Genomic DNA, 12,262 nt, shown 5'->3' on the forward strand with positions numbered 1-12,262 from the left:
CGTTATAACAATAGATTGCTTATCGTTGTTCCTTTATCATTTTGTAAAGAAAGAATGGCATCTTTCACTTTCATGGCTGAATCTGCTTGTAGCCGAGGCTATTTGTCACTGTTAGTGACTTTGCCACGGAAAAAAGGTAAACAAACAAACGTTCATATGAACGGAGATGGAAGGCTAATCTTATTATAACATTTGGGCAATGTCCATGGATTTTAGAACTTGCGAAAGCTTGGTGTGTTAGGGGAATGTTGAAGATTTACGATATCATTATTCTGACCCGATCCTATTTAGAAATTGTTTTTTTTTTGCTTATGCAGGAAAAATTACATTTTTTTTTACATAGAATTATGCGTAATCAATATGACTTTAGATTGCAGGAAAAATCAGTTTCACGTGTTTAAAAATGTCTAAATTCTTCCAACATCCAACCCCCACCCCCTCCATAATCACGTCTTGCCCCCTCTTAAACATGGGATTCATGACACCCCTGAGTGTAGGCCTACTATCTCTATTCTCAAGCTAATTAATTATTAAATATTGTTTGCAGTATACTTGAAGAATATTTTTTTTTAAAAGAGCATGCCACATTTTACTTACCATGCAAAGAAAAATAAACCGGAAAACATACAGGAAAAAATGTGATATGGTAATGAAGTTATCATCCAATTGGTTTATGCATTGGACTCAATATTAGACACATGATGAACATGATTATTGGACGCAATAATAAATCATGCAATAATCAAACAACTTACATTGACTATCAAATTTCCTAATGATAGTATCGAGGAAAGTATTCTGTGGTGCCACGTGACCCCGTCGAACCGGCATCGTTGCTCTATCCCCCTGAAGTTTTTGGACTTTCTGTCGCCAATGCGGACCTCTAAGTCTACGAGTCCCGACAAAACGGACGACAAACACTGTGCCCTACGTCATAGAATAATAAATACTGTACTCCTCGACCGAAGCATGAGCATGACTTCATGAGACGGACCAAGTGGACAGTCCTCTCAGAGAAAGGAGCGTTATAGAAAATGTGCCACCACTTAATCCGGAAACAGTTTCTAGTTTCCACTAAGAGGAGCGCATGTTTTGTTTACGTCCCTTGAGCTGTCAAATATGATATCCTCTCTGGTGAATGGCAAGACGAGAGTCTACTTCTTGTAATTTCTCATTACACACTCCGGGGGAGTCAGTCAGCCTTGCTTTTGCAATAGTTGCGTATTTTTTTCCATTTTCTCCTGGCCCACCTATTCTTCCCTGTTTCCGTACGCCCGATGGACGAAACAGAGAGGAATCAGCAGCCAAGTAAATAGTTGAATAAATCGTTGGATAAAGTCCGTCCTAGGTCGTTGGGACGGCGTCGCTCTGGTGTAGAAGTGTCCCGCGTGTGGTCAGTACTCTGTGCGCTCACCGATGGTGGCGACAGCGCCTCTTTCACACTTTCCTCATCGGCAAACAGAACTGTTGAAACATTGGATGACAATGAACGTGTATAAAGCACAAACGTCAGCCATAAAATATCATAATTTGTCAAATTTTGATGCTTAGTAATATAACTATTCGATTACATTTATTGAATAATCCATCTATCCAATACACCGAGAATGGCTCATTAACAAAGAGAAAGAGATGCGACTAAAGCGTTGTAACTAAAGAAGGACAGCAGCATCGGATTTGAAATAAACCAAACATGAGCCTCTGTGGCCAAACGGTTTGGTATCCACACAAGTGCCGCTACATTTACATTCAGGTGTGTAAGCTAACCCACATCCACATGACATCACAGTCACAATTCAACCAGACTGGCACACACAACAATCTATTGTAAGCCTATATGCAATGAGGCTAATTCAAAATACCAATCGAAAACAAGGGCTGGTTGTGGTCGGTTTCAGTTTGCGTGTGAAGTGCACGAGGCGTTGACTCACCGCTTGGTCAATTATGCGCTTTTTGGAGACTTCCGATGCGCTTTGTTTATTTCACGGAAGGACTGGGCTTCATCCTCAGTTGTCTCATGTATGAGGGGGCTTCAGACTAGTACACACGTCACTGCCTGCACGAGCACTGGAGGGGGTTCCCCTATCTTCACTGTGCGATAGACAAAGAGCGCGCTCCGCGTGCAAGTACGCATGTTGTTGGCACTGTCTGGTTCACTTTGATGTTATTTTACAGCATGATGCTTAACTCTCCCTACCGGTCTACAATATCATCTTCATTAAAATACAATACACACACAATAAAAGTGTTATCCTGATTATTTAGTGTATTTTATTTTGAACGCTGTACATGTGAATATTGAGAGGGGGATCCATAGAGCTCCGTGGGCGGAGAGCTGCCTGTTCGCTCGTTCCAATTCCCTTATTTAGTCAGGAGCATACAGACACGCGGCTGTCTCCTGGAAGCGTCCCCCAGTGAGATCTCCCAGTCTCTCGCTCTCTCTCACACACACTGTTTTATACGGGTTTATATTTCACACCCCAGTCTTCAGAGACATGCATTGTATATGTGCATAGATTTTCCAAATATACTGGTATGGACATCCCATTTAGCAACATGGAACATAATCTTTAAATATATATTGTGTACAGAAACATTGAAAGAGTGATATATCAGAAGCACAACACTGTACAGTGTAAAGGAGTTTCAGAAGGCACTGTATGATAGCGTGATCCATAATTAAACAATAATATGTTAAGTGTGTAGACACTCCTTTAAGACTCTACAGTGCCTTGCAAAAGTATTCATCCCCCTTGGCATTTTTTTCCTATTTTGTTGCATTACAACCTGAAATTTAAATGGATTTTTATTTGGATTTAATGCAATGGACATACACAGAATAGTCCAAATTGGTGATGTGAAATTTTTAAAAATAACCGGAAAAGGTGTTCATGCATATGTATTCACCCCCTTAGCTATGAAGCCCCTAAATAAGATCTGGTGCAACCAGTTATCTTCACAAGTCACATAAATAGTTAAATAAAGTCCACCTGTGTGCAATCTAAATGTCACAGGATCTGTCATATGATCTCAGGGTATATACATCTGTTCTGAAAGGCCCCAGAGTCTGCAACACCACTAAGCAAGGGACACCACCAAGCAAGCGGCACCATGAAGACCAAGGAGCTCTCCAAACAGGTCAGAGACAAAGATGTGGAGAAGTACAGATCAGGGTTGGGTTATAAAAAAAACATCAGAAACTTTGAACATCCCACAGAGCACTATTAAATCCATTAATTAAAAAAATTGAAAGAATATGGCACCACAACAAACCTGCTAAGAGAGGGCCGCCCCCAAAACTCACAGACCAGGCAAGGTGGGAATTAATCAGAGGCAACAAAGAGACCAAAGATAACCCTGAAGGAGCTGCAAAGCTCCACAGCGGAGATTGGAGTATCTGTCCACAGGACCACTTTAAGCCCTACACTCCACAAAGCTGGGCTTTACAGAGTGGACAGAAAAAAAGCCATTGCTTAAATTAAAGAAAAAATAAGCAAACACATTTGGTGTTCGCCAAAAGGCATGTGGGAGACTCCCCAAATATATAGAAGAAAGTACTCTGGTCAGATGAGACAAATGTAGCTTTTTGGCCATCAAGGAAAAATCTGTCTGGTGCAAATCCAACACCTCTCATCACGCCAAGAACCTATCCCCACAGTGAAGCATGGTGGTGGAAGCATCATGCTGTGGGGATGGTTTTCATTGGCAGGAACTGGGAAACTGATCAGAATTGAAAGAATAGCACAATCCATCAAATACAGGGAAATTCTTGAGGGAAACCTGTTTGTCTTCCAGAGATTTGAGACTGGGATGGAGGTTCACCTTCCAGCAGGACAACGACCCTAAGCATACTGCTAAAGCAACACTCGAGTGGTTTAGGGGAAATATTTAAATGTCTTGGAATGGTCAAGTCAAAGCCCAGATTCAATCCAATTGAGAATCTGTGGTATGACTTAAAGATTGCTGTACGCCAGTGGAACCCATCCAACTTGAAGGAGCTGGAGCAGTTTTGCCTTGAAGAATGGGCAAAAATCCCAGTGGCTAGATGTGCCAAGCTTTTAGAGACATACCGCAAGAGACTTGCAGCTGTAAAAGATGGCTCTACAAAGTATTGACTTTGGGAGGGTGAATAGTTACGCACGCTCAAATTTTCAGTTTTTTTTGTCTTAAATATTGTTTGTTTCACAATAAAAATATTTTCCATCTTCAAATTGGTAGGCATGTTGTGTAAATCAAATGATAGAAACCCCCCAAAATCTATTCTAATTCCAGGTTGTAAGGCAACAAAATAGGAAAAATTACAAGGGGGTTGAATACTTATGCAAGCCAGTGTATTACAATCCTTTCAAAAATTTGAGTTTTTACCCTTCTAGGATGGCCAAGACTAGGGTGATTAAATCATTGGAGGGCAGGAGAAAAAAAGTGTGAAAAAAACATGAATACAGCATTACATCAGCTCGGCTGGATGCTGTGCGAGAATTAATGGAAATGTAGCAGCTATTTCTCAATGCCAGCAATGCATATATTCATAACGTAGAGCACTCCAACAAGCATCCCAAATTACAAACTCTCAAATACATTTTTATAATAGTGCAATATTGTTCTAAAAGTTGGGTTTGAGGTTCTCCCCAAATCAGCTTTAACTTCGGAAACTATGCCACAACGCCCCGCAGTCAACGTCATACATTGAATAAATGAAAAGTCATGCTCACCCTTAATATGCTCGGGGGCAATTTTTTTTTAAGTATCTTGTGGGTTAGGCTGGCGAATTGGGAGTCTACTCACCTGTCTGTGGGACAAATTTTACCCTTGAGAACTTCCATGGCTATCAACAATGGAAGGAGGGTTTCACCAAAACGTTGCTTTTCAAAGTGGATGCCATCCCTACCAACAACGTGGTTATAAAGCATCACAAACAGCCGGCAGCGGGAGAGACAGAGCATTATGGCTTCACCAGGTAAGTGAAAGAGCTAGCTTACTACTTCTACGCTAATGATGGATAGCTATAGAGCTAGCGCATTTCAAATCAAATGTCATGTCACATGCGCCGAATACAAGTGAAATGCTTACAAGTCCTTAATGCAGTTTTTAGAAAAATAAGCATTAAAAAAAAGTATTTACGAAATACACAGAATAAGTGTTTGTTTTGTTTTAAATAGAAGACAATAGAAAAATAAATAATTGAAGAGCAACAATAAAATAACAGTAACGAGGTTATATACAGGGTTACTGGTACAGAGACAATGTGTGGGGCACAGGTTAGTCAAGGTAATTGAGGCAATGCAAATAGTCTGGGTAGCCATTTGATTAGCTGTTCAGGAGTCTTATGGCTTGGGGGTAGAAATTGTTAACTTCTTTAGGGTAGGGGGCAGCATTTAAAATTTTGGATGAAAAGCATGCTCAAATTAAACTGCCTTCTACTCAGGCCCAGAAGATAGGATATGCATATAATTAGTAGATTTGGATAGAAAACACTAAAGTTTCCAAAACGGTAAAACAAAAATGTCTGAGTATAACAGAACTGATTTGGCAGGTGAAAACCTGAGAAAAATCCATTCAGGAAGTAGGATTTGTTTTGTGTGTAGTTTTCTATTCAATGCCATTACAGTATCCATTGACTTAGGACTCAAATTGCTGTTCCTATGCCTTCCACTAGATGTCAACAGTATTTATAAATTGTTTCAGGCTTGTATTCTGAAAAATGAGGGAGTAAGAGCAGTCTGAATGAGTGGACCCTGCCGTGTCACAGAGCTTTGTCATGCGCGCGACTGAGAGCCTTTCTTGTTTACCTTTCATATTGACAACGTTATTGTTGAAATATTATCGATCATTTAGGCTATAAAAAACCTGAGGATTGAATATAAACATCGTTTGACATGTTTCTATGAACTTTACGGATACAATTTGGATTTTTGTGTCTGCCTGTTGTGACTGCGTTTGAGCCTGTGGATTACTGAAAAAAACGTGAACAAAATGGAGGATTTTGGATATGAAGAGAGACTTGTAGGAACAAAAGGAACATTTATTGAATAAATGAATGTCTTCTGAGTGCAACCATATGAAGACCATCAAAAGTAAGTGATTGCATTTCTCTATTTCTGACTTGTGTAACTCTTCGACTTGGCTGGTTACTGTTTGTAATGATTTGTCTACTGGGCTATGTTCTCAAATAATTGTAAGGTATGCTTTCGCTGTAAAGCATTTTTTAATTCTGACACCGTGGTTGGATTCACAAGAAGTTAATATTTAAACCTATGTAAAATAGTTGTATCTTTTATGAATTTTTATAATGAGTATATCTTTATTTGAATTTGGCGCTCTGCAATCTCACTGGATGTTGGCCAGGTGGGACGCTAGCATCCCACATACCCTAGAGAGGTTTTAAGAAGCATTTTGGACATGGTACCGGAGCTCCAATTCTACTTGCCGTGCGGTAGAAGAGAGAACCGTCTATGAATAGGGTGGCTGGAGTCTTTGGCAATTTTTAGGGCATTCCTCTGACACCACCTGGTATAGATGTCCTGGATGGCAGGATGCTTGGCCCCAGTAATGTACTGGGTCATATGCACTTCCCCCTGTTGTGCCTTGCGGTTGGAGACCAAGCAGTTGCCATACCAGGCAATGATGCAACCTCTCGATGGTGCAGCTGTAGAACTTTGAGGATCTGAAGACCCATTCCAAATCTTTTCAGTTTCTTCAGGGGGAACAGGCATTGTCGTGCCCTCTTCATGACCGTCTTGGTGTGTTTGGACCATGATAGTTAGTTGGTGATGCGGACACCAAGGAACTTGAAGCTCTCAACCTGCTCCACTACAGCCCAGTTGATGAGAATGGGGTGTGCTCGGCCCTGCTTTTCCTGTAGTCCACGATCATCTCCTTTGTCTTATTCACGTTGAGGGAGAAGCTGTTATCGTGGCACCACACTGCCAGGTCTCTGACCTCCTCCCTATAGGCCGTCTCATCATTGTTGGTGATCAGGCCTATCACTGTTGTGTCGTCAGCAAACTTAATGATGGTGTTGGAGTCGTGTTTGGCAACGCAGTCACGAGTGAACAGAGAGTACAGGAGGGGACTGAGGACTCACCCTTGAGGGGCATATGTGTTGAGGATCAGCTTGGCAGATGTGTTGTTACCTACCCTTAACAGCTGGGGGTGGCCCATCAGGAAGACCAGGATCCAGTTGCAGAGGGAGATGTTTAGTCCCAGGGTCCTTTGAGGGCAATATGGTGTTACCTAACCTTAGGTTATTTAGTTTACGTCTTCCTTCTAAACACTGATCCATACCAAAGTAACATAGCTACCAACAGCAGGCAGACAACTGCTTGTGACGTCATACTATAGATAGAAGCCTATGGGAAAAGAGTAGTTTTGGTCGCGATGGAGGTCCGTATAGAGCCCTCTGGCTGGGGCCAAAACTGTGTGTGTGTCTATGGTGGGCTAAACTGAAATGCGATGCTTCAGCCATGTACTCAAACGTGGATCTGGTGACATTTCGGAGAAAGGAGACAGGTTCTCTCTAGAGGGGTGGATTGTGGATTTTGCTCAATGGGAACATTTTTTTATTTTTATTCTTTAACTCAGCAAGTCAGTTAAGAACAAATTCTTATTTTCAATGACGGCCTAGGAACAGTGGGTTAACTGCCTTGTTCAGGGGCAGAACGATAGATTTGGACCTTATCAGCTCGGGGATTCGATCTTGCAATCTTTTGGTTACTAGTCCAATACTCTAACCACTAGATTAGAGCATTGTGGATCTTATAGCGTGATCTCAGATCTTATCGCGGGATCTGAGTTCTTACCGCGTGATCTGAGTTGTGTTTTGGTAGCCGCTGTCTCTCTGTGGGTGTGGATGGCTCATTGGATGGTGTCTGTGGCACCGGGGTAGTTTATGTAGCCTGCCTGCAGGCTAAATTGAAACGTGACGCTTCGGTCATAGATCTGACCGCAGATCTGGGGTCATTTTAGAGAAGTTCCGGAGATTATTTTTTTCAACTGGAATATAAAGAATGTATTTTAGGATTAACGTTATCACAGTTGTTTCTCGTTGAAGATGCATTAGCTAATGTTAGCTTGCTATAGGTGGCTATCCTCTTCCTCCCTTTCTGAATTAATATTGAGCCTGTTTCTTTCTAGCTGGCAAAATAAGTGAACAAAATGTTGTTTGTACTGCCATACAGTATACTGATATAGGTGGAAAGAATTCACTTTCCGTTTCATTTGCTGCTGGCTTGATAATGTTCACTCAAATACATTTTCCCACATGTTATTGATCAAATTAGATTTTTCTTCTGTAAAGACTGTAATTGTGTCCGTATGTTGTGAAAATTGTAGAAAAATCCTCACAGCTGTTTTCCATACTCGTTTACGGTCTTCCTTCCGGGAACACACCGCCCCAGACCATGACGGACCCTCCACCTCCAAATCGATCCCGCTCCAGAGTACAGGCCTCGGTGTAACGCTCATGCCTTCAACGATAAACACAAATCCAACCATCACCCCTGGTGAGACAAAACCGCGACTCGTCAGTGAAGAGCACTTTTTGCCAACTGACAATTCTGGTGCAGTCCATGAGGAAGAGTACTTAATGCAGCAGTACTTAATGCAGCTGGTGGCCACACCAGATACTGACTGTTACTTTTGATTTTGATCCCCCCTTTGTTGATTGACACATTATTAAATTTCTGTTAGTCACATGTCTGTGGAACTTGTTCAGTTTATGTCTCAGTTGTTGAATCTTGTAATGTTCATACAAATATTTACACGTTAAGTTTGCTGAAAATAAACGCAGTTGACTTTAAGAGGACGTTTCTTTTTTTGCTGAGTTTACATACTGTGCATTCGGAAAGTATTTAGACCCCTTGACTTTTCCACATTTTGTTACGTTAAAGAGCCTTATTCAAAAATGTATTCAATAGTTTTTCCCCCATCAATCTACACACAATACCCCATAATGACAAATAAAAAAAAAAATTTTTTTTCAAAATGCATACAAATTGGAGAAAAAAATTCAACTGAAATATTACATTTGCATAAGTATTCAGGCACTTTTGGCGGTGATTACAGCCTCGAGTCTTCTTGGGTATGACACGACAAGCCTGGCACACCTGTATTTGGGCAGTTTCTCCCATTCTTTGCAGATCCTCTGAAGCTCTGTCAGGTTGGATGGGGAGCTGCACATCTATTTTCAGGTCTCTCCAGAGATGTTCGATCGGGTTTAAGTCCGGGCTCTGGCCCACTCAAGGACGTTCAGACACTTGTCCCGTAGCCTCTCCGTTGGCTGTGTGCTTAGGGTCGTTGTCCTGTTGGAAGGTGACCATCGACACAGACTGATGTCCTAAGCGCCCTGGAACAGGTTTTCATCAAGGACCTCTCTGTATTTTGATCCATTCATCTTTCCCTAAATCCTGACAAGTCTCAGAGTCCCTGCCCCTGAAAAACATCCCACAGCATAATGCTACCACCACGATGCTTCACTGTAGGGATGGTGCCAGGTTTCTTCCAGATGTGACGCTTGGAATTCAGGCCAAAGAGTTCCGTCTGGTTTCATCAGACCAGAGAACCTTGTTTCTAACGGTCTGAGAGTCTTTAGGTGCCTTTTGGCAAACTCCAAGCAGACTGTCATGCGCCTTTACTTGCTCAGTTTGTCCGGGCGGCCAGCTCTAGGAAGAGTGTTGGTGGTTCCAAACTTCTTCCATTTAAGAATGATGGAGGACAGTGTTCTTGGGGACCTTCAATTATGTATAAATGTTTTGGTACCCTTCCCCAGATCTGTGCCTTGACACTATCCTGTCTCGGAGCTCTAAGGACAATTCTTTCAACCTCATGGCTTGGTTTTTGCTCTGACATGCACTGTCAACTGTGGGATGTTATTTAAATAGACAGGTGTGTGCCTTTCCAATCAATTGAATTTACCACAGCTGGACTCCAATCAAGTTGTAGAAACATGTCAAGGATGGTCAATGGAAACAGGATGCACCTGAGCTCAATTTTGAGTTTCATAGCAAAGTGTCTGAATACTAAATAAGGTATTTATGTTTTTTTTATGTTTAATACATTTCTAAAAACCTGTTTTTGCGTCGTCATGATGGTGTATTGTGTTTAGATTGACGATTTTTTATTTAATTTAATACATTTTAGAACAAGGCTGTAATGTAACAAAATGTGGAAAAAGTCAAGGGGTCTGAACACTTTCCAAATGCTCTGTTTATGATTTATCTGCTTCCTGGACTTTAAGGCTAGCTGACAGGCTCACCGTTGAACTAATCTTTCTTCTCGAATCCAGAGGACATAAAGCAATATAGAGGTAAGATACATATAGATTTTGAGACATGTAGTATTTTCATTAGTTTATACTTTTCATATTAATGCGAAATTCGTGCCATTTTTTCAAAATCTCTTAAAAAAAACAAACGTATCTCAGTGAAATGTCAACAGAACACTGAGCTTACCGCAAGCTTTTCATTTTCAAAGCCTTTTACATTCAATTCAGTTGGTGTCATTTTAGTTTGGCTTTAAGCAACCCGCGGAAACAACTTCTCAGATATCTACCACAACATGTAAAATGCTCAAAAGTCATAAGAGTAAGACAAATTGGCAGCTGCGATCTTTAATAATGAAACCGTCGCTGAGAATTATAGCAGAACTGTATTACATGTGTGGCACATGAAATTGCCCAAGAGAAAGTATGTTACCAGGTAACGCCCAACTATATGATTGAAGAATCTGAGCTCTAAATTGCCTTGCGATGTATATATCCAGTTAGCTAATGCAAATCAACCACATTGATGAATGGATGACTACAGAATTGGTTATTCTAGGTGAGGCCCTGATTGAATTATGCATGTAGCTATCATGGGGGGGGGGGGGGGGTGCAGCCATCATGTCCATTAAACTGCATTACCGGAGAACGACAAGTAGTGGAAGAAACGGCGAGGGACAGTGGGACTGCAGCATCTGGGTGTGAGTGACAGAGCGGCTATGACGTGATGGGCGGATGGACAGCATGACTAACAGCATTGGACGCTGGCAGGAAGTGGGTGTGGTGGGGAGAGAGAGAGTGTGTGTGTGTGTGTGTGTGTGTGTGTGGGGGGGGCCATTCATTTAGAGGCTACTGATGGGGTGAAGAGAGAGGGGGGGGTAATGTTTGTCAGAGTGTACTGTACCCACCCTGGCAGCTGGCGAACTGGCAGCTGTGTATGTCAGGCAGGACGGACTCTCAGTCCTTGCTGTCACACCTCCAAAATGACATCAATGCTGGACAAACCTCCAAAATGACATCAATGATGGACAAAATGACATCACTTCTGGACAAACAGCGCCCTCTACAGTAGCTGACTTCCACGTTGTCAAGACGACAGTCTCCCTTAGTGATGTTCCTGACCTCTGTAACGGCGACACTCAGCCACGGGCTCCCCCCGTAAGATGAGAGGAGGAACGGAGGAGAAAATAGAACAGGGCGGACAGATAAAAGGGAGAGAGAGATTAGAGGAACGGCTGAGGAGGAGAGAGGGCAGCTTGGGGAGTTGAGAAAAGAAAAGAGGGTTTTGTGTTTGTTAATGAAAGAAAGAGAGACAGAGTTAATGAACGAGAACAAGCTCTAGAGAGAGAACGAGAGAGCTTGTTAATGAACGAGAATGAGCTCTAGAGAGAGAGAAAGCTCATTCTCTTTCAATGCCCCCTTACTAACAGTGATATTTTATACCAGTGAAGAACAAGATAGATAAATAAATAGATAAATAAATAGATAAATGCAAGATAGACACATTTGTTGTACATGCCCTGGAGGGGAGGGAGGGAGAGAGAGAGTTGAATAGTGGGAAGGGAGGAGGAGGACAAGGGCAAACAAGGGTAGCAGAAAAAGGTGAAAAGGAGGGAGAATAGTGGCAGGTGGGAGACTGTGTGTCTGAAGGGGGAGGCCTACACACCTAACTTTTCAATTCAAATACTTGTTTGATTCCAGCTCCAACACACCTGGTTTAACAAATCAACTCTTCATCAAGTTTGACTTGAGTTGAACCGGTGGTGCTTATGCTGCATTACAAACAAAGTAGGACTGAGTTTGGAAACACTGCTCTAAAATGAAAAGGCAGACCCAGTCCCAAACTTAGGGCCGACACACTCACTACAATCAGGGGCAGAGGAGGAGTGATGGAGGCAGAGAGAGGCCTAGAGGAAGAAGATGAGTTGGAGAGACAGAAAGCGAGAGGAGGGAGAGATATGTTGGGTTTGACACAGAGGGAACCAGGTACTGGTGATCATGGTC

The 12,262-nt window shown here is 42.0% G+C and overlaps 1 protein-coding gene across 1 annotated transcript in view; it reads right to left on the bottom strand.

Moving 5' to 3' along the window:
- The window catches only part of LOC135521686 (potassium voltage-gated channel subfamily H member 2-like), a 298,098-nt gene extending 296,237 nt beyond the window's left edge, over nt 1-1,861 (bottom strand). Inside the window, exons 1-2 of the mRNA XM_064947361.1 lie at nt 1,572-1,861; nt 756-1,464 (exon numbers count right to left, since the gene is read on the bottom strand). Of these exons, the coding sequence (XP_064803433.1) occupies nt 756-831 (76 nt within the window). The 5' untranslated portion in view covers nt 832-1,464; nt 1,572-1,861. The remainder of the gene's footprint in view (nt 1-755; nt 1,465-1,571) is intronic.
- Between the last annotated feature and the right edge of the window lie 10,401 nt (nt 1,862-12,262).

The sequence above is a fragment of the Oncorhynchus masou genome, chromosome 30 (assembly GCF_036934945.1).
Source record: "Oncorhynchus masou masou isolate Uvic2021 chromosome 30, UVic_Omas_1.1, whole genome shotgun sequence".
NCBI classification, from domain to species: Eukaryota; Metazoa; Chordata; class Actinopteri; order Salmoniformes; family Salmonidae; genus Oncorhynchus; species Oncorhynchus masou.